The sequence below is a fragment of the Papio anubis genome, chromosome 14 (assembly GCF_008728515.1).
Source record: "Papio anubis isolate 15944 chromosome 14, Panubis1.0, whole genome shotgun sequence".
Lineage (NCBI taxonomy): Eukaryota > Metazoa > Chordata > Mammalia > Primates > Cercopithecidae > Papio > Papio anubis.
Window position 1 is genome coordinate 37,466,177 of NC_044989.1, and position 23,707 is coordinate 37,489,883.

General features: G+C 38.8%; 1 protein-coding gene and 1 non-coding gene across 5 annotated transcripts in view; both read right to left on the minus strand.

Moving 5' to 3' along the window:
• The window catches only part of PRKD3 (protein kinase D3), a 76,701-nt gene extending 60,956 nt beyond the window's left edge, over window positions 1–15,745 (minus strand). Inside the window, exons 1-3 of one of the 4 annotated variants that reach the window (XM_031655082.1) lie at window positions 15,625–15,736; window positions 8,713–8,825; window positions 7,127–8,109 (exon numbers count right to left, since the gene is read on the minus strand). In XM_031655082.1, coding sequence (XP_031510942.1) covers window positions 7,127–7,414 — 288 coding nt within the window. In that variant the 5' untranslated portion in view covers window positions 7,415–8,109; window positions 8,713–8,825; window positions 15,625–15,736. Of the gene's footprint in view, window positions 1–7,126; window positions 8,110–8,712; window positions 8,826–15,146; window positions 15,358–15,624 lie in introns of those variants that run through there. The other 3 variants (XM_031655081.1, XM_031655083.1, XM_009184003.4) reach the window with 3 other exon arrangements.
• A 7,233-nt stretch (window positions 15,746–22,978) lies between these two features.
• Window positions 22,979–23,085, minus strand: LOC116270492. The gene has a single exon (XR_004178519.1). It is a non-coding gene; the product is annotated as a U6 spliceosomal RNA (small nuclear RNA).
• Window positions 23,086–23,707: the final 622 nt, after the last annotated feature.

Consider the following 23,707-nt stretch of genomic DNA (forward strand, 5'->3'; position numbering starts at 1 on the left):
TGCAGAAATAAAAATTACATACTATCAGTCTTCCTTTTTCAGGAACATAATAAGACACATTCATTTTACAAGGTCTTTAAAAAAATTACAAAAATTTAAATTTTATTTATATTTGGACTTACCCCTTTTTAAAGATAATTATTGCTAACTATTTTAAATCATTTTTTCCTAATGGAGATATTTACGCACTCTTGGTTAGTTTTCCTGTACCTCTTGTGATATCAAAAGAGCTTATACAATTTCATTTACCTGTTCCTATCCCTTTAGAGTTGACTCTATAGGCTCTTTCTAGCAGTTTAATTCTTGGACATGTGTATACAATGCAGGAATATCTCAAATAACAGCCTAAGGGCACAGAAATACAGAAAAGCATGCTTACTTACTCACTGCTCAACAATGGTAATTAACTGACTAGTTAAATCAGCTGACCTCAAAATTATAAGATTCTTAAGTCACATATGCAATCACCATTAATCTAAAGAAGCCAAGCGTGGTGGCGCACACCTGTAATCCCAGCACTTTGGGAGGCCAAGGCTAGCGGATCATGAGGTCAGGAGATCAAGACCACCCTGGCCAACATGGTGAAACCCTGTCTCTACTAAAAATACAAAAATTAGCTGGGCGTGTTGGTGCATGCCTGTAATCCCAGCTACTCGGGAGGCTGAAGCAGGAGAATCCCTTGAACCAGGGAGTTGGAGGTTGCAGTGAGCCGAGATCGCGCCACTGCATTCCAGCGTGGCGACAGAGCAAGACTCCAACTAAAAAAAAAAAAAAAGGCAGCACATTATGCCCTGAGGATTATACCAAAATATTCTAATATAGAAATCACAGGTTTTCACATGCAGCCCAAGAACAGAAGATAAAATAAATCACATAATTGATACACCACTAACCTCTAATTTTCTGTACCAATAAAAGGAGAATTAGTAAAGCTAACAGAAAACTGTGAGTACCCATTCAGATCAAGGAAGGAATCAGCTGTCTTCTACAGAGTAGAAAATAGGTTTTGACATATCTGTATATTCTATAAAGCACAATTCCAAAAATTAACATAAACTTAGTTGATAACAGTTTTCAGTCATTTCTAGATCACCACTGGCTAATTCCAACAAATTTTCAAGAGAGAGGGACCTCAAAGTGTAATAGTTCAAGTTTTCTTTTGAGTTTGGAAACCACTAAGATCAGATTAATACATAATAATATTGATAAGTTAGCATATACTGTGTGATTACTATTTGCTAAGTATTGGGCTAAGCATTTTAGAAACATTATTTAATATACATACACAATGGTGAGAGATGAGTGCTATTTTTAACCTCATTTTTCAGATAAGTAATCAAGATTACACAACTAATAAGTGGTAGAAATGAACTCCGGTTTAATCCCAAAACTCGTGGTTTTAACTATAACACTATACTGCTTCATATTAATTCCTTCCTTTATTTATTCAGCCAAAGAATATTCATTGAGCACCTACTGTGGCCATGATACCTGGCATCATAAAGCTTAGTTTTGTAGTGGATACAGTCAAGAAAAGGGACAATTACAATGAGCATTATGAATGTTAAAATACAATGTGTTGGATAGGATGCCAACATCTATACAGAAAAAAAACTGCTGGAGGTCTAAGCAGAGCATGTGGCAACGAAAGGGTGTTCAAGGCTAGTTAAAAGCTAGAACATGGCATGTCTGAAGCTTAGGAAAGGAATCTGGACCACAGATCAGAGATTCATCAGCATTATTTTGTAAGTAATCTTGCAATAATACCTTACATAAGCAATCACATATTTCTGTCACCTGTTCATTGCTGGCAACTACGAATGTCTGCCCAGTTAACTGGTGTAGAGTGAAGAGGGCAGAGATTATCACGAATTTCTTGAATAACTAGTTCTAACACAAATAAAATTTAGAGCACCACTAGGAAGCAGAATCGCAAAACTCTTTTCATTTGACCATGCAAAAGAAAGCAGACTCTATATGTGCATAAAGAGACTAGTATCTGCTGTCTCACAGACTAGTGAGGATGTTAAAGGTATCTTGCTTTATCCTTCAACAAGCTATCAGAAAGTAGTAGCAAGGAATTGTACCAGCAAAAGCTTATTTCTCCAGGTGAAGTACTACAGTTGGTGATGGCAAGCAAAAAGTAGGATTGAAAACATGCTTTCATAGTTCCAACAAGGTGATAGTTCTCTTTCCTGAGTCATTTTATCATATTGTACCTTTATTTCAGGACTTACATCTACCTTATATTAGGGCAATTTGCCATTTGCTCATCATCTTTTCTAGAGCATAAATCACAGGGGCAGGGAATTTGTGTTTCATCTTGGGAGCTTCCACAGTTATCTAGCACTGTGACTGAGGAGTAGTGCACCATAAATATTTGTTCAACTGAAGCAAAGCCATAACAGATAATGGCACCCAGGTGTAGGAAAATGTATAACACTATTTAGCTCTCTGCAAACTGCCACCAGGGAGAATGAAAATCTATCTAGAATTTGCAATTATCGCATTAGTCTATAATCAGCTGCAGACCTCTCTGAAATTTTTAATTATAAGATTTTTTTAAAAGTATATTTTCAGTATATGGAAAATGAGATGGCACTCATAGGACAAAACATACTATTTCAATATTTGAAAAAAATGTATCTTCAGATTGTTACTTATCTGGTCCTTAGGCTTATTAAATTTCCATTAGACTAGAGGTTCTAGACTGTGGCTCTCATTAGAATCATAGAACTCTTAAACAGATGCTCCACTCCCAAAGGACCTGATTTAATTGGTCTAGGAAGGACCAGTTTAACCTCCTAGTTACTCTCTAGTGCAGCCTGGGTTGAAAATCACTGTTACAAATCAAGTCCACATTTAAAACGCATATAACCTTGCAACCACATGCATGGAGTTTATAAACATCCTGATACTTGTAACATGTGGCCTATGGTGAAAGATTTTTTAAAACTAGGTTGTTTTTTTTTTTCGTAAATATGACAAAACAAGCTTTGAACCTTTTGCCTACAATTTTTAAAAAAGCTAACCAGAAAATGCTCAATGATAATCAGAAAATCTTGTGGACTGTTCAAAAGCAGACTGGATTAAGATTTTGTGGGGAAAAAATGGACACAAACACAGAAATAAAGCCTGCATTTGTCAAAATATATGTTATGAGTTTGTTCATTTGATTATAACCAACTTACTATTTCAACAAAAATTACTGAATCATGGAAATATTTGACAAGGAGCTTGGTTCAGTAGGCTGGGAGTGAAAAAAATTTAAAACAATGTATTATTTCAGATGTTGTCATGGCACAGCTCAGAGGCAAATACAGCTTTTCTATCATACTACATCAAGTGAAAGTCTTGTTTTAGCTCTGCCTTCTTGCTTCAGCTCTTATAGTGTAAATAAGAGTCCTTTTCACAGTCTATTTAGTGCCATGTTTTCTGCATTTTTTTCATCTTTTGTTAGTGAGTCTTCTGTTTAAAACAGCGCCGAAGCACTGTCTAGCGTTCTCAAGTGCAAAAAGTTTATGATGTCCCTTACGGGGACAGTAAGTTTCATTCAGGTATGAGTAATAGCGCTGTTAGCTGTGAGTGCAATGTTAATGAATCAACTATATATATTAAATGAAGTGTCTTCAAATAGAAACCCATAAAACAAGGTTATGTATTTATTGGTTGACGAAAATGTTGTGACCAGAGGCTTGCAGGAACCTATCCTTCCACTAGGAACAAAGGTTCCACTAGGTCCTACTAGGAGCAATGGTTCACTATTAGCTAATTTGGTGTTCCCAGTGACTTTACAGAATATAACTACTATGAATAACAAAAATAGACTGCATGTAGAAATAAAATATAAAAATGACAGGAAGAAAACAGAAATATACTGTTCTAAGGTATATATTACATTATAAAGTGGTATGATATTGTTTGAAGATACTCTGATAAGATGCATATTATATAAACTAGAGCAGGGATTTGCAAACATTTTCTGCAAAAGGACAAACAGTAGTATTTTAGGCTTGGTGGGCCATATGGTCTCTGTCACAGCTACTCACCTCTGCTGCTGCAGAATGAAAGCAGCCACAGACAAGATACAAAGGATTGAGCACCTTGGGTTCCAATAAAACTCTACTGACAACAGGTGGTGGGCCAGATTTGGACTATGGATATAGATTGCTGACCCTTGACCCCTGCATTGGAGGAACTGATGGAAAAAAAAAAACAAACACTGTAAAGAGTATAATTAATCAGCAGTGGAGGTACTATGGAATTATATAACGTAATTCAAAAGGCAGAAAAGGACCTAAGACAGAAGGGACAAATAGAAAACAGCCAAACAATCTATTTAAACACGTTTTCTATATGGATAACAGTATTAAATAGAAATGGTCTAAACACTTAAAAAGCAGAAGTTGACAGAGTGAATCTAAAAAGCATACCCAACTATTAATACATACAAGCTACAAAAATCCTACTTTACATAGGAAAACAGAGGTCATAGGTAAAGCATGTGAAAAGATACCACAATGCAAATACTAATTTTTTATGAAAAGAATGATTAACACCAAGTATTAGTCCCTCACTTAAGATGATTTGACGTACAAGTTTTCGACTTTACAATGGTGCAAAATGGATACACGTGCAGGGAGCTCCTCAACTTACAATGGGATAAACTCACAGCAGATTGAAAATATCATAAATCAGAATACACTTTCAACTTAATATTTTCAACTTGCCATGGGTTTATCAGGACATAACCCCATTGTAAGCCAAGGAGCATCTGTAAGCTTCAGAGCAAGATCTTGAAAAATTATATTGAAAAAGGGATCAATATATCAAAGGCTGTAAAAGTCCCAAATGTGTTTGCAAATAAGAGAGCTTCAAAAAATCCAAGAAAAAAACTGATAAAACTGAAAGGAGAAACAGACATATCTACAATTATAGTTGGGAGATTTCAACAGTCCTTTCTCAAGAAAAGATAGAGAAAGTAGAAAGAAGCCAATAAAGATACAGAAGATTTGAACACTATCGACTAATTGACCCAACTGACATTTATAGAAAACTGCACTCAACAAGACTGGAAGACACGAGAGAATGGGGAGAGTTCCTCTTGAGGAAAAATGATTCCCCTGCCAAGAGTCATTGGAAAATTCAGTTTACTGCAATAAAATTCAGTTTACTATATCGATTTTATGCTGCTATATCCACAATCAATAACTATTTTATATTTGTAAAAAATTTACACTGAATTATCCTTTTTAAGCTATATCCTATTTCCTTGACGTCACGCTAGTTACTCACAGATCAAGATTTTTAAGCTAGTTCTCCAAGAATTTCACCCACTGACCCTCTCTTCACATTTATATTAATGAAGTAACACTGATTCTAGAATAATCCTGCAGAAAATTGGTAAGCCTCTGTAGAAGTAAATCAATTAGCTCAATTTAGCCATTACACCACATATACATATTTCAAAATAACATATTGTATTTAATAAATATATACAATTTTTTCTCAATTAAAAAACTGTGCGAAAAATCAGTAAATGAAATTTCCAAAGATTGAAAACTACATCATAGAGACTCATCAAAACACTGGTTATGAGTTTCTATGGTTTCAAATAAAAAGGGAACATTATATTTAAATTACAAATATGTATTTAAGTTTAAATATTATCTTTAAATAAAAAAATTACAATCTAGTTGCAAAAGTATTTGAAAAAAACTCTTTAAACGATAATGAAAGGGAAACTAAAAGCAAAGATACGGAAGGATACAAGGTTCTACAGGTCTACAGAAGTAAAGTTATTCTTACTTAGGAATAACTTAAGCCACATTTACAAGTCATTGTTAAAACAAAGGCAGCATAGGTCATTTTCACAAACTGTATAAAATTTTTGGGATTGGTGACTACTTTACATCAGAAGATAATGAATGATAGACTATAAAAAGCATAAAGAATTGAAACAAAAGATGAAGAGCCTCAATTCCCAGAGAGAGATGATTTTTGCAAATAGAAAGTTTACAATTTGTTTGAAACAAATCTGAAACATGCTTGAAAATCCAGTAAAATCTACTAAAAATAAAATATAACCAATTCATACAACCCATATGAACTGTTTTGATAACACAGAAAACATACTAACCTCATCCATCAAATCGAGATTATTAAAGATATTTAGCTAAAGTTCCTTAAGAAAATGGCACAGTACAGGGAAGGAGGGCGAATGAGAAAAAACATAAAACCACCCTGAATTTTCAAATATTTTGTCGTATATTCAAAATTAATTTACCTATTTTTTAAAAAGACAGAGAGCGAGCATGGTCCTATATTAAATGGCAGTTTAGGAAGATTCTGAACGTCCTGAAAAATAATCAAGATCTAAAGAGAAGGAAATGGATAAAAAAAGAGAGAGGCCAGAACACACGGTACCTAGAGATAACAAGGTATGGACATGGGACTCAGCAGCTAGCTACTGAGTCCCAGGGGGCCTTGTACCCTCTACCTCCTGTTTTCTCTGAAAACAAATGAGATTTCTTATGCCGCCTTGACTCTATACAGATTTTCCTGCTCTTAAGAGACAAACAGAAGAGTGATACTTCAAAGCTAGAATAAATGTATTTTATTTTATGTTTTCAGACAGAGTCTCACTCTGTTGCCGTGCCAGGCTGGAGTGCAGTGGCACTATCTCAGCTCACTGCAACCTCCGCCGCCCGCCCCACTCGCCACGATTCTCCCGTCTCAGCCTCATGAGTAGCTGGGATTACAGGTGCCTGCCACCACCTGTAAAGACCGGGTTTAGTAGAGACGGGGTTTCAACATGGTGGCCAGGTTGGTCTCGAACTCCTGACCTCAGGTGATCTGCCTGCCTCAGCCTCCCAATGTGCTGGGATTACAGGCATGAGCCACTGCATCCAGCCAAATAAACGTATTTGAAATCTGGGATATATGTTCCAATTAGCTAGACTCTGAAATTTCAGACTTTAGCCTCAGAGGCCATTAGAACTCTTCCAAAAATGCACAGAATAAACTATTCATGGATCAGTATTTCTTAACTCACTGGTACATGTATAATTTACAGAAAAGCATCAGTAACAATATTATTTACTACTGACAACAGCATGTACAGTACCTTTTGATAAACAATGGAGCACACAAGATCCTTGACAGCAGACAAAGACAGTTCCTGGGCTTCAATGGTAACACTCTCCCGTGTGAGGCCAATCTGCAGTAGAAATGAAACTGTATGCACTGAGCCTCTGGAGTTGGTGAGTGATGGTGCACTGAAGCTTCCATTAGAGAGTCGGGCAGAGAGTCCTGTCTTAGGACTTGAACACGGAGAAGCAGTTGGAAGCACAGCAGGAATAGCTGCAGGTAAGACAGACTTCTGGGCTGATGGAGGGGAATTATTTGCAGACATCTGCCTTTCTTTAATCTTTTAAAATAGTTGTCAATTCTTATAGTTGTCGATTCTTTTTCAATGGTTATGAAGAAGTGTTTAAAATAACAGCAGTAAAGAAAATGACTGCACTTTTGGATTTAGTTGAAAACTTCTTTATTTCCTCTTTTAAGCCACTCAGGCCAATACTTATAAGTTTTATCAAGGAGTTGAATGCCCAACAGGTCCTATTTCTCTAAATATCAGTCCCATCAAAAAACAGTCTTGTCTGTAGGAAGACAACCAGGGATTTGCATAGGATTTAACATCACTGAGCTATCCTCAGCAGGATAGAGCTGACGTAGCTTATTTACGAATCTATTTTCCTTTCAGTCTGTTCTTGTCTCTTTAATTTCAGGAAATACATATTGAATAAAAGTTTTTCTGTCAAGATGAAATCCTCTTCGTTTAAAAAACAGTAAGTGTTTTGGATTAATCTATTCAGTAATTTTCCTTTGGTTTACTAATTTGATAGGACACCTTCTCAAATGTCCACACCTTAAATCACCTTCTCAAATGTCCACACCTTAAATCACCTTCTCAAATGTCCTCATTTTCATCTGGGGGTATGAACTTTTCTATGATGAAGTACAAAGCTTTTTAAAATAGTATAGGCATATTTCATTAGATGAATGGGTCCATCGAGAAAAGTTGATGCTTTCTGATATACAGTCAGCCTGGAAGGAAATTTTTTAAAGGTTTTTAACACTTTATATTCATTTGACATTAATTTAAAAATAAGAATATGACTTTTTTAAATGACAATTTTTGGTCATATGCTTATAATTCACTAATAAATCCTAATGGGTAGCAATTTTTAGCTAGTTAGCAAAGACTTTTTTTTACTACAGGTATAATTTCAGGGAGAGGCTCAAAAAAATATCCTTGGCACTCTACACTGATACCTAAAACTTAAACATTAAACATTTTTTTAAATCTACTTTGTTTTTAATCAATGAAGACCACTTTTATTTTACAATTACATGACTGAGTTATATCAAAAACAGAAGTGACAAAAAAGAGTAAAACTGACATTTTCATAGACATACAATACATACCACCCCACCACACAAAAGATGTACAATACTTTCCTAATATAAGAGTATTCTTTTTTATATTTAAATACTAATTCTGCCAAAATATGACTCTTGACTTCCTTTGTTGAAAAATTCCTTTCAGAAGACTAAGGAAGCAGGAGGGGAGATACTGAACAGTTAAATGATCAACAAGTGTGAAAGCTGACATACTTATCACAGGAACATAAGAGAAAGAGATCTCACCATAAAAGATTTCTCCTATCCAGGTCCTAACTAGGCCCAACAATGCTTAGCTTACAAGATCAGACAAGATCAGGCACATCTGGGGTGGTGTGGCTGTAGACCACAAAGCATTTCTAACAGTAAGAAAGAGAACAGTACGTATAGTTAAATATTTATCATAATTTTTAGGAAAGCACAGGTCAAAAAGTTAAAAAAAAAAAAAGGTATGATTCCCCCCCCCCCCACATGTCTTAGGCATGAAACAGCTCATAATTGATGGCTCCTTCTAAGTTCCATTTATATACCCATAAATAATTTCAATGAAGAAAAACAGTAAAGCATCCAGTGTGGCTGCAGAGTAACTCTCTGCCGAGTAGTTAATGGGTTAAATTAGGACGAATATGACAGAAGGACAAAAGCACACAACTATAGTATTAGGAATGGGAAAGCTCAGGAAAAAACTGAGACTTAAAAAAAAAAAAACTGAAGACAAAAACTTTTATAGCTACTTTCAAGTAAATTATTATTCCATCTTATACAATGTACAACACTTGATAGTTTATAAATGTTTCACATACTTTACCTCATAACTCTTTGAAAGTTGACAGGGTAAAAATCATTTTTGTAGACAAGAAAATTGAAGCACAAGGCGATAATGCAACTTGCCCAGCAGCACATGGCTATTAATAAATAGGTGGAGCAGGAATTAGAAGCCAGGTTTCATACTTTCTTACCCAGTGCTGTCTCCACAGTAACACACTATTTCTCAAAAAGAACAAGGAACTAAGAATCACTGCTCAGAGGATGTTGCTAAGGTTGAGAAATCACACAGAAAGACAGACTGCTCAACTTGTATTTTGCTTATCTTCTCCACAGTTTTAAACTAAAACGGCAGAAAGGCACTGAGAACTGAAACCTGAGACAAATAACTAAGACTATAACAACTTTACGTGAATTTGAGTCTCTAGGTCCAGATGCAATCCATTCCATACTACTAAAGCAATTCACAAATGTAATCACAAAGCTGACTCCTATAATCTTGGAGAAAGAGCTCAAAAAGACAGATATAATCATGGCCTGGAGATTTGCAGAGAGGTTTCAAGTTCTGGTGGCTGGAGAAGCAGGAAAGCAAATTTCAGAAATTACAAATATAAAAAATAATGAAGCAAATGGTTTGTGAATAACTGGAGAAGAATATAATGATCACTAGAAGTCAACCACATATACATCTTGGAAAATAATGACTATTAGTCTTCTTAGCTGGAAAAAAATAATAGCTTACATTTATTAAGCTCTTACTATCTGTCAGACTGTTCTAAGCACTTTACACATATTACCTCATTTATTCCTCACAGCAACCCATTACATGGTTGAGAAAACAGAGATTTAAAGTACTTGCCCAAGACCACACAATTAGCAAAGCCAGAAAAAAAAGATAGTTTATTCTGACAAAAATAGTATCCAAGATGATTGTCCATGCTATCTTTGTAAGTATGTTACTGGACTGTGGGCTGGACATTAGTGCAGTTAAGTTTGTTGCTCTATGTCAGCTTAGATGAGGAAAGTCTTTATGGCACTGCCTTGAAACGCTGTCCTCAGCCTTATATATTTACGAGATAATAAAGGCATAAAGCATATGCTCATAAAATCCTCAGGTTGAAGAAATCTGGGAGAAATAAACTAAAATTAAACTGAAATTTAAAGGTAAGTATAAAGCTTTGCATTTAGTTTCCCCAAAATGTGCAATACAGAAATGGGGAAATGCTTACTTGGAAGCAGTTTACATGAGAGGTGTTTATCAATGCAAAAGATTAATTCAAACTGCTAATGGGTGACTAAAAGAGCTAATGCAAAGCTAATGCCCTAGGTCACTGAGAACACATCAGCATCCTTCTGTATACTCCTTGTTACTTAGCCTACATCACTATTACGTTTATATCTATGGTCAACATTTTCAGAGCCATGCTGATTTTTTTTTTTAAAAAATCATGCATGTAAAGGTAAAAAGAATGTCATGTGTTAAAAATGTGCTTAACAAAACCAAATAGAATAAGTGGTTTTCAAATACTTGAATAAGTGTTAATAGGAGAATTGATTTTATTCAGTATCACTGCAGAGGGCAGACGAAAAAGGAAGATGACAGCACTTCTTACTTAACCTCACAGGTTGTAAGGATTGAGCTACAGGGTACAAACTGTCTGTAACAACACCTGGCTAACAGTAAGCGCTCAGTAAGTTTTAGTAATTTTCATAGCAATTAGTTGAAGGAATTAACAACTAAGCCTTTACTTTATGCTAAACACATAAAGTGAGATATGACACTTCATTAAATCCTTGCAACAACTCTAGGAGATTTAACTCTATTTTCCAGAAAAGAAACCAGAATTTTAGAGAAGTTGTTGCTTGCCTGTAACTATATAGCTAGTAAGCGATAGAAATGAGATTCAGACTAGTTTCCCTGACTCCAAAGCCCAAGTTCTTTCTACTACTTTATTCCATATCCGACAACCTAACAATGGAACAGGTTGTCTCATGAGGTAATGAGCTCCATAACATATCTGACTTAAGGAGTTTTTATAAGCTGAACTATCACAATAGAGTAGTAAAATATCTATGAATAAAACTATATGCAAGTTAATGACTTTTTTTTTTTTTTGGAGACACAGACTTGTTCTGCTGCCTAGGCTGGAGTACCATCTTGACACTGACTGCAGTCTCCGCCTCCCAGGTTCAAGCAATTCTTGTGCCTCAGCCACCCCAGAAGCTGGGATTACAGGTGCACACCACCATACCTGGCTCATTTTTGGATTTTTAGTAAAGACGGGGTTTCATCATGTTGGCCAGGCTGGTCTCGAACTCCTGACCTCAAGTGATCTGCCCATCTCAGCCTCCCAAAGTGTTGGGATTACAGGCATGAGCCACTCACCCGGCCCAAATTAACTACTACTACTTTGATGAAATGTCTTCCCACTAAATATCATTTTATTATACCTAGTAATATTAGCCAAATAACAGTGTTTAATACAACTAATTTATCAGAACTAATTATAACTATTCATAATAAACACTACATATAAAAATGATTTTTAAAAGTCTCAGCATTAACACAAATAGAAGAAACCTAGGAGTTGTCAGATTTCTGCCCACTCATTCCATCTGTTTTCCCTCTCCTGGTTTGGTTTATGAACCCCAGATTTATTCTGGAAGATGCAATAAGATGTGGGGTGCAAAATATTAAGACTATTAAATCTAATAACTGTAACTTACATGAACCCTTGATATGTTGCTTAATTTTGTCTTTATGCTTCAATTAGAAAACTGAAAGAGTAGTACATCTTATTAATTTACAAACTATATACCAATTACATATGCTTGTTTCTAACAGGGGTACGAGGCTCTAAATAATACCATCTAATTGGCAAGCATTTCTAATAGGTTTATTTGGAACATGTCAAATATTCTTTTGGAGAGCTGTCACATATCCCATTCAAACGAGCTTACATAATCCGTTATCATTGTTAATGGAATCAAAAGATAGGATATTAACGGCATCTTGAACCCAGTCTGTTGTATTATTACAGACAAGGTGAAACAAAGGCCCTGGAGGTGAGAGGACTTACTTGAGGATTATCTCATGGTAATATCACAAGTTTATCTACTTCCTCTCCCTCTCCTTCCCTTTCCCCCATGCACACATTATCTCATTTTTAACACTCTAATTAGGAGAAGCTCTAACAGCAGTATTTCCATTTAACAAATACTTAATTGAGTACTTACTATTTACCAGACTGTTATGAGAGACACTGGAGTTACGTAGCAGCGACCAAAACAGACATGGCCACTGCTCTCTCCAAAATTCAAAGTGTGATGTGAGACACAGACACAACATTCATACAAACAGCTGAGTAACTATAAACTGCAAGAAGTGATATAGCAGAGTATACTAAGGGGACCCAATTCTAGCTGGGATCTCAGGAAAGGTACCTTTAAGGAAATATTTAAGCTGAGATCTCTGGATAAGCAAGAGTCAACGAAGCAAAGAGACAGACAAAAGGATTCCAGGAAGGCAGAACGCTTGTAGTTATTAAATTCTTCAAAAAGAAGCTCATTATTTAGTGTAGCCAGCATTCTTTTTGTACAATACTCAGTAAATGCTAAAGTGAAGAGACAAAATGCTCTTCCTATTTGCAATAACAATATTTATTATAACATGACTTCCTTCCAGTAAAGAGTTTTCCAGGTTCAACTTAGTTTTGTGTACTAGAAATGCTAATGACGTGGAAGGTTGTGTCCACACCGCTTGACATGTATTAATATAAGTATTCTTCTACCATGTAAAAGTATGTGGCCTTTTTCAATGCAATTCTGACCAGCGTCCTAAAGTCCATGTCCATGTTTTGACAACAGGTTTGACTTTGCTTAATAATTGTTCTTGCTTTTATACTGTATGTTGTATTTAAAAACTCAAGGATCTATGTCGTCGGTTTTTAAAAAAATCATATTTTGTAGCAATCCCGACAGTGATTTACATATTTTCAAAAATACCAATTACTTTAGATTAACATACTTTTCCTCCTAAGAGCTCACCATTTGCTAAATTGTTTTCTCTAAAACGCTGCTCATCTGGACACAGTGACAGTTGAATCTCAGTCCGTCCACTGTCAGAGAGTACTGAGAGAGCACACCATATCTGCTCTGCTCAGGAACTGAAAAGTTTATCCAGTAATAAGATTATGGACTGCCAGTCTGGCAATGCAATATGAATCTGTGTTGAGCTTGATAGATGTTCATCTCTGCACCAGTAGTAGCTAAGAAATCTGATTGGCTAACAGCCAATGAGCAATTTCTCACATACTGCCACAATAAACTAACCACAGAAGTGGAAAAAACTTTTTTCCTACATTAAAATGAAAATATCTCATAAGCACATTATCTCGAGTTTTTCCTGCGAGGGCTACTCAAAGAGATACACACACACACACATATATACACACACACACACGCACACACACAGCAAGTTCGATTTGAATTACATAATCAGGGAGACTCAAAGTACAATCACCACAGAAGATTGTGTATTATAAGCAGCATTATATCAAATTAAAACTTGTACTAGCAAATAATTTCCCTATATATCAACCTCTGTACAAGTTGTTTCTTTTAAAAATGAACAATTAAGTCCACTATAGTAGGTATTTTCAACTCTGGAGTCTTTTAAAAAATGAGAACAAAATGTCCCTTAAGAAAACTGCACTTAAATGACCACCTATTCATATTTTTCTGTATGTGGTGTTTTCAATTCGTAACTTTAAAAATGTAATATCAGAAAGTTTTCTTTATTAAGTTCTGTGTGTGGGGCAGTGTTTAAATCCAGTAACAGAAAGAAATTTCTATTTTAAAGTGGCTATCTGATGAAAGGCCACATACTTTTAAAAAAATGAAACTTAAAATTTTCTCTAAAAGACTCCACATTATCTAGGATGCTTAAAAAATTAGTTTTAAGATACGCGTCAACATTCTTAAAATGAAATGCTATATGCTAAATTACAGAACCTGAGTCACCCTGAAATGTGAAATGCCATATACTAAATTATAGAACCGAGGACGGAACCTGGCTTGTCAAGGAGTACTCCAAGCTCATGTGCTCAGGCCCACTACAACTGTATTACTACCTACTGAAGCAAAACCTTCCACGGTTTCTGCGTGGCACGTTTCAAATCCTACTTTTAGAAAATCTTCTAACTTCTTGGCTGAATGTCCATGCTTGATCTCAATTCGGAATCTAACAGGGAAGGAGGTAAAGGGTTCGTTGATAGAGGAAAAACTAGCCTAGATCTCAGTCGGGGGAATGTTATAGACGCCTTCTGAAGCAAAGCTAAGGAAAATCAAAATCGCTAAAAATCTAAGAACCGCGACATTAAGTAGAAGGGTAAAAAGAAAGTTTCAGAGGAATAAAATAACATTTTCTAGCGTACAAATTAACGCATTTAAAAGTTCTTGTTCCATTTGTGGCTACGTCTCATAAAAGCTGTGTCGCACCAAGTAGTAGTTCAGGGTGTAACTTATCCTTCCTAATCAAACATGACACCGATAGTCTTATTTCCTGTGGGGATGGGTGTGGTTGAAGACACAGTTACGTCCAAGCCATCAATCTGTGTGTGTGGAAAACTCTGCAGGTCGCGCATACACTTGTCGCTTGAATTATATGTGTGCATGCAGACGGCAAGGCCTATGCCTCTGACTGCGTTCACCTGAAATAAAACACCCAACCGGCAACACAGTAGTATATGTGGTTATTTTCATTGCTCAAAGAAACAGTCGCACTCCTCCGTGTTTCATCTTAAGGAAAACCTCCCAGGAGGCAGCAACTCGGAACAACGCTGCAACTCGCAAATCCAAACGCAGTAGGGATACTGGGGCGGGGGGCTTACATTCTCCAAGCACCATTTACTCACCCCTTTGAGACGACCACAACGCAAAGTGAGGAAATGAAACGAAAAAGCTCTTCCAAAATTCGGCACTCCGAGTTCCGCGGGTCTGGCTTCGGGAACTAGTTTGGGAAACCCGGGAACGGATCGCCTCCGCGGGGCCGGGCGCGGTGGTCGCCAGCGGAGTGCGAACCTAAGTTGGCCTCCTCGCGGACGCCGGAACTTGGCCCCCGCTGGCGGCTGCGGCGGCGCCCCCGCTCCCCCTCAGCCGCCCACCTCCCGCCGCGCGGTCCCCCAACTTCCCGCCCAGCGCAGCTGACGCCGCCCAGCCGGGCGCGGGGTCCGAGTGCTGCCGCCGCCGCCGCGTGCGGTTGGCGGGGGGAGTTGAGGGGTGGGGGAGGGGCAGCCGCTGCCTCAGCCCGACGGGCCGGGAGAACAAAGCGGCGGCAGCGGCGGCGCGAACTTTTTCGGTGTCTGTTCAGCGCTCCCCGAGGCGACTACTTACGGTAGCAGGCTCGGCCCGTCGTGAGAAACTCTGCGCCTGCCAGCGTTTGAGTCCCGGACGAGGCGCCAGCGAGGCTTCACGCGCCCCGCAGGATCCCGCCCGCCGCCGGCGCCCCTTCCTCCCTCCCTCCCCGTCCCGTCCTGAGGCCGGAGGGCGGGGGGCCGGGGCGCGCGGGGGACGGGGGCGCGCGGCCGGCGCGGGGCCTGCCGGGAGCTGTAGTTCCTCGGCCGGCGCCCGCCGGGTGGTGGCCGCGGCGGGAGGTCGCGGCTGTCTCTTTCCCGCGAAGGGGCGGCGGGAGCGCCGGGTACAGTCGGGCTGACTCCACACCTGCGAGTTCTAGGCGTCTCTGTGAGCGCGGGGGCACGGGGCAGGGGCGCCGCGGGAGATGCGAGCGTGTCTTTCTGTCAGTTACACGCGGTACTTGGTCCCGCTGTTGCCGACGGTACTGTCTTTTCCTCTGCTGCCGTGCACTCTGAGGGAGGCGGTGGCGACAATGGGCCAGAGGTGACAGTTGGAACGGGGGACTTGTAAGGCGTCCAGAGCAGAGAGCGGCTTCCACCCTGAGATGTCACAGCCCTCCCGCATGCTCCTCCCTGCTGCCTGCCCCCGTGGTGGCAGCCGACACCGCAGCTCGGCGCCCAAACCTGCACGTCCCGAGCTCGACGTTCCGACTGCAGGGGTTTTCCCGGTGCTTGGTGTTTCCTACCCATCGGCCTTTAAACGTGTATATGACCCTACCACCAAAGTGGAGTGCAGTCCAGAATCACCAAACCTAGGCTTTCACGTGTCTGGAAACACAATGTTAAGATTTGTTTTGCTCCAAAACAAAGTGTGACCGTGTCGGGTGAGTGGGGCGGGGGTGGGAGTCAGCAGCATAGAGGGAAAATACACTGTGCATAAATTTTCGATATCTTATGTGAGAGAAAGGCCTGAGAAGCTGACAGCCATTGTCACAGAAGCCACATGATTCTCCTTATGTCAACATTTTATCCTGTACTTAAATATATTGCAACAATCAGAGGGACTACAATCAAAAGGGCAGTTTTCTTTCTTCTCTCTTTTTCTTTCTTTTTCCCTTTCTCTCTTTCTTCTTTCTTTCTAGAAAAGGTTTTACTCTGTCATTCAGGCTGAAGTGCAGTGTCACTATCATAGCTCACTGCAGCCTGAAACTGCTGGGCTCAAATGATTCCCCTGCCTCAGCCTCCCAAGCAGCTGGGACTACAGGCGTGCGCCACCACGCCCCACTAACTTTTAAGTTATTGTAGAGACGGGGTCTCTTGCTGTGTTACCCAGGCTGGTCTTCTGACCTCAAGAGATCCGCCCGCGTCGGCCCCCCAAAGCGTTGGGATGACAGGCGTGAGCCACCATGCCCAGCCAAGAGGGAAGTTTTCAAGAACAGAAAGAAAAATAAACATAAGTGAGCCCCTACTTTTGATACAAAATCATCACTCTTAATGGATGTCCTTGGATTTAAAGTTAAGAAATGAAAATATTAAGATAATTTATATTAAACATAAGGCAGGTAAGATTGTGTAAAACCTTGATTATTTAAAAAGCTATTTTTAAAAATATTTCTGAAACATTCTCAGGAATTGAAAGTTGCTAAATGTCTTACATCCAGCAGTATCTAATTCAGTCTTATTATACTTTTGTTGTTAGAGTCCTATTCAGCTATTCTTTTACTTTAAAATTGAAAGTAGATTTACTCAAGTTTACCTTCTTTTTAAAGAACTCTCTTGCTTAACTTTGCCCTTTTCTTCCTTTCACTTCCCAACAGACGTTTTAGTCCAGCCCCAAATTTTGCCTCTCAGCAAGATTCCCAGGACCTCATTGGAGCAGTTTACAGCCAGTCTTATCTCACTATTAACTTCCATTTTCTGCTGTAGTACTTAAAGAGACAGAAGTTACTCTTCCTAGAAGTAACTTTTCCAGACGATTCAAACTGCTGTTGTACAGAGATTTAAGTATTTGTGGGCATGTGTGAAAATAGAGATATATAATATATATATATTATTTTATTTCCACTGTTCTGCTTCTCTTTTTAAAAATAAAACGGTCTCCTCCACTTTGGGTAAATCTTTCAGCACATTTGATCAAAGAACTATCTTTGTATCTAATTTTTTGCTTAACATGTACTACAGTTTCCTCAAGGTGTTCCATTCCTGTTCTGAGAGCATTACGGAGATAAAGATTGGATTTAATAAGTAAGGGTATTACCATGGGAAATGTTTTAATCCTTGAGAGAAAATATAATCTGAATGCTCAAAATGGAAAGGATTTTTCTTCTTGGTGATGTTTTATGAAAAATGAGCTTACAGAATTGCTCTTCTATGGCTGCAGTTGCAGACCTTGTCCTGCATTATTGCGTTCCTTGTACTTAATGACACAACATAGCCATTCAAATATGTTACCTCATGCAAGCAAAGAAAGTCAACACTCTTGTGACTTGAGATAACAGAGGCATCTGATTTAGAAACCTAAATGCAGGGGGAAAAAATGGTCTGCCCGCCGCAGTCTCCCAAAGTGCTGGGATTACAGGCATGAGCCACTGTGCCTGACCCTTATTTTTATTTATTCATCATCTAGCACAGTGCTCAATAAATGTTGATTAAATCAGTGAATTTTTTCATTAGGGAAATTGATGACAATTTCCAGCTAGAGGAAATTGTCATCATTTTAAAACTTCAGCTGGTTTTAATTTATAGAATGTGGTCACTGGAAAATTATTTTGTGTTTGTGTCTTTTTCCATGACCTTGAAACAGCTGAAAAATTCGAAAAAGCGTTTGGGTGTCAATATAGAGTTAGTAAAATAGTTATGGGAGAAAATGCTTTAGGCTCTATTTCTTTATCAGCAGAGACGTACATGATGATATAGTTCTCAAAATGTCCTTTCTCAGTTTCCACTGCCATTATCCTAGTCCATATGTCACATCTGGATTACCACAACAGACTTTTAGTTGGTCTCCTAGACTAGCACAAACTGTTACATCCTTGGAACTGTCTTATCTGATTTGAAAGCTATCAATAATTGTTCTGTGTTCTGATAGCCCTTGAGAGATAATTCTCATATGGCTCAGCAATTTTATTGTGGATTGAGTGTTTATCAGATCCTTCTGGGATCCCTATCTGCACTTCCCTTTTCTGAACTTGAAGAAGACCAGATCTTTTATTTATTTATTTATTAGTAGAGACGGGGTTTCACTATGTTGTCCAGGCTGGTCTCCAACTCCTGTCCTCAAGTGATCCACCAGCCTCAGTCTCCCAAAGTGCTGGGATTACAAGCATGAGCTACTGCATCCGGCCGTTATTTTTATTTATTCATCATTTAGCACAGTGCTCAATAAATGTTAATTAAATCAGTGAATTTTTTCAATATGTCTTGATGATAGTAGTTAGGCTAGTAGTTCTAAAGTACCACATGATAAACTCTGCAATTGTTCCCTATCACCTACCTTACCATGTCCAAATTCTTCTGCTTGGGTATAAAGGTTATTAATAGTATCTATTGTTTATTGAACACTAGCTCTGGGCCAGGCACATTCATTCATTTTTATGTAACTTTCTCTATTCCATATAACTCCTCCCTTTCCTTTATTTGCACTTATATTTAGCTTTATATAATTTTACACTTGGTTATATTACTATGTTCATATATCTGCATATATATTTCCTGTATTTCCAGTCTTAGTGCATAGTGCCACCATCTATTTAGTCATTCAAGACGCAAACTACTTGGTCAGCCTAAACTCCTTTCCCTTGTTCTCCAGATCTAATTGGTGATCAAGTCCCATCAATTTGATACCATCATGTTTCTTGAATGGTATCTGTAAATATATATCTGTGTATATATTTACAACATAGTATATAATCAAAGAGAAATGTAATAAGGATGGCTTGACTAAAAAGATTAGGAAAATCTGGTAACTAAAGGGAGTGGTTACTGCATATGTTTCACCTAGGATTTCATATGCGGTTTTTAAAAGTGTATATTCAGGCCAGGCGTGGTGGCTCAGGCCTGTAATTCCAGCACTTTGGGAGGCCAAGGTGGGCAGATCACTTGAGGTCAGGAGTTCGAGACCAGCCTAGCCAACATGGCAAACCCTGTCTCTACTAAAAATACAAAAAAAAAAAAAAAAAAAAAAAGCTGGACGTGGTGGCATGCGCCTGTAATCCCAGTTACTCTGGAGTCTGAGGTGGGAGGATCAGGAGGATCGCTTGAACCCGGGAGGCAGAGGTTGCAGTGAGCTAAGATTGTGCCACTAGGTGACAGAGCGAGACCCTGTTGCAAAAACAAAAATGAATATTCAGATAATTTGCAGTAAAAAACCAATTACTTTAACCACTTCCAATAATGTCTATCTTTGTGACTGCAAAATAAGTTTCTCCAGGAAAGAGTAGGTAATACATAAATGTGCTCATCGATTTTAAAATGGAATTAACATTCAATTCCCTTGAGTTATGGATTTATTGCTTTTATTCTAGATCTTATTCAACTGAGTAGTAATTTTAGAGTTCTCTTTTATACAAAAATTAGTTGGATGCGGGCTGGGCACGGTGGCTCACGCCTGTAATCCCAGCACTTTGGGAGGCCAAGGCAGGCGGATCACCTGAGGTCAGGATTTCGAGACCAGCCTGGCCAACATGACGAAACCCTGTCTCTACTAAAAGTACAAAAAATTAGCGGGGCATGGTGGCGAGTGCCTGTAATGCCAGCTACTCAGAAGGCTGAGGCAGAAGAATCACTTAAACCCTGGAGGCAGAGGTTGCAGTGAGCAGAGATTGCGCCATTGCACTCCAGCCTGGGCAACAAGAGCGAGACACCGTCTCAAAAAAAACAAAACAAAACAAAACAAAAAACAAACAAACAAACAAACACACATTAGCTGGATGCGGTAGCACAATCCTGTAGTCCCAGCTACTCGGGATACTGAGATAGGAGAATCGCTTGAATCCGGGAGGCAGAGGTTGCAGTGAGCTGAGATCATGCCACTGCACTCCAGCCTGGGCAACAGAGCGAGACCCTTTCTCAAACAACAACAACAACAAAAACAAAGAAACAAACTCTTAAAATACTGTAAATTGGTTATAACATGTTTAAAAAGCCAACGGAGGAAGAGAACAAAGATGCTACAGACCTGAATAGGAAGGGAGTATTAAAGTTAATTATCCAGCCAGGCGTGGCAGCTCATGCCTGGAATCCCCAGGACTCTGGGAATCGGAGGTGGGCGAATCACTTGAGCCCAGGAGTCTTGAGCCTAGGAGTTCGAGACCAGCCTGGCCAACATAGTGAAACCCCGTCTCTACTAGAAATACAAAGATTAGCCGGGCATGGTGGCCGGCGCCTGTAATCCCAGCTACTCAGGAGGCTGAGACGGGAGAATCGCTTGAATTGGGGAGGTGGAGGTTGCAGTGAGCTGGGATCGTGCCGCTACACTCCAGCCTGGGCAACAAAAAGAAAAAAAAAAAATCCTACCAGGACTGACCAAAACAGAGGAGTTGGGACTCCCTTCCTGGAGTGTGGAAATTACACCAGCCCAGAGGAACCAGTTAGAAGAAAAGGGTTGGGATGTGATTTCAAAGACAGAGTACAATCTGGGCTCTGCCATTTAGTAGTTTTGAGCTACTTAATCTCACTAAGAATCGATTCCCTTACATGTAAAATGAGGGGGGAATAATTACCTCAGTGTTGTTGTGAGAAATAAATAAATAAATGTAATGTATTATGCACATAATGTCATCCACCTTGTTATACACCGGGATTCCACCATTTAACAAGCTGTGTGACCAGGGGCAAATTAGCCTCTATGTGCTTCAGTCTGTTCATCATCAGTTAACTGTGATGACAATAATTCTTCCTCCATGAATTATTGTAAGGATTAAATGAGATAATACATGAAAAACACTTTTTAAAAAGCCTGGCACACAGACAATGGTCAATAAGGGTTAACTATTAATATTGTTATTCATGCTAAAGAATTTGAGCTTTTCACATCTCTGTATCTCCTCCTGTCATTTGCAGCACAGAGAAACAAAAGTTGCTAAGCTTGATTCTATGGAGGGATATTTAGAAAGATAATGAAGAACAGAAAAGCAACGGGAACTTCTATGGTCATAGTATGAGTTCCTTTTTACATCTTCAAAGGAAGGTCTTACTGCACAGGTCCTCAAGTGACCAGAAGCTATCACTGTGACATTTTCTGTACTAACAGCTTGAAGTATTTTATAGAGGGGGTAAAATCACTAAATAGATTTTTATTTGTTTATTTTTAATGTAGTTAGAATATAATGACCTGAACATTTTACTATAATTTGTACTTTTATCATGACACCTCAAATTTCAAAACCTTAAGTATTTTCAGAAAGAATTCTTTTTTTTTTTTTTTTTTTTTTTTTTTTTTTGAGACGGAGTCTCGCTCTGTCGCCCAGGCTGGAGTGCAGTAGCCAGATCTCGGCTCACTGCAAGCTCCGCCTCCCAGGTTTACACCATTCTCCTGCCTCTGCCTCTGGAGTAGCTGGGACTACAGGCGCCTGCCACCTCGCCCGGCTAGTTTTTTGTATTTTTTAGTAGAGACGGGGTTTCACCGTGTTAGCCAGGATGGTCTTGATCTCCTGACCTCGTGATCCGCCCGTCTCGGCCTCCCAAAGTGCTGGGATTACAGGCTTGAGCCACCGCACCCGGCCTTCAGAAAGAATTCTGACCATATTACCCTAGATTTTAAACTGTTTCCTTTAATGTTCTTTAAATGATGATGGCTAATTTAGCTGAAAGCAAATTGATTTTAATTAGGTTGCCTGGTTTTTTTTCCTAGACTCCCTTTGAAATTTTATAGTTCTTGATGTGTTGATTCACTAAACATTTTTGAGAGCCTACCATGTACAAGACATTTGATAGGATCTATAGGTAAAACATCTCCTGTTCTCAGGAATCTGAAATGTATTAGCTAAGCTATTTGAAAATCTATAATATGGATAAGAGAGTTAAAAAAAAAAAAAGCAAGAAAAAAAATAAAGGCTTAGAAGATGTCAGGGAAGTACAAGATATATCCCTGACCTGGGGAAGACTGAATGTATGGAAAAGGAGGATTTTTGCTGGGCCTGGAAGAAAGAATAGGATTAGGAAACATAGGGGAGAGGAGTGGGAGAAAAAATAAATTGGAAATTCTAGGTGGAAGCAATAGAGCAAGCAAAGGCACACAGATGTGAAGACATTGGGCATATTTGTGGACAAAATAGTTCAGTTGGGCTGAGCCATAGCATATGTATTTTTTCTCACACAATTGTTACAAATGGATATATAAATAAACTATAAAATTCACCTTTTATTTTATTATTTATTATTTTATTTTTTATAATTTTAATATGGAACACTTCACGAATTTGCATGTCATCCTTGCACAGGGGCCAGGCTAGTCTTCTCTATATCATTCCAATTTTAATATATGGGCTGTGGAAGTAAGCACTAAAATTCAGCCTTTAAAAGTGTAGAATTGACTGGGTTTTTAGTATATTCACAAAGTTATGCCACATCTCCACTATCTAATTTCACAACATCTTCATCACCTCCAAAAAGAAATCTATTATCAGACACTCCCTGTTATCGCTATTAGTCTCAGAGTTGGCAGGCCCACCCAGTGGGTTCTGGCGGGAGCCCTCAGGCAAAGACTCCCAGATGCTTGCTGTTGGAAGCCCCTGAAAGGGCATGCATGGGAATGGTGAGTATGGAGGGATACTGGCAGGGCACCTAATGCATCTGCTACATAGGGCTTTGATGTCTGTCTTACAGATCTGCATCTCTATCTTTGATCTCTTTCTATAAGCACCTGAATGTCCCACAGAAAGACCACAAATTCAAACTGTCCCTAATTGAACTCATCTTTTCCTTGTAACCTGTTCCTCTTCCTATATTTCCAATCTTAGTGCATGATACCACCGTCTATTTATCCAAGACAGAACCTACTAAGTCAGCCTAAACTCTTTTCCCTTGTTCTCCAGATCTAATTGGTGACGAAGTCCCATCAGTTTCATACCATCATGTTTCTTGTGTGGTATCCCTTTTCTTCTTTTCCACTGCAACTGTCTTAG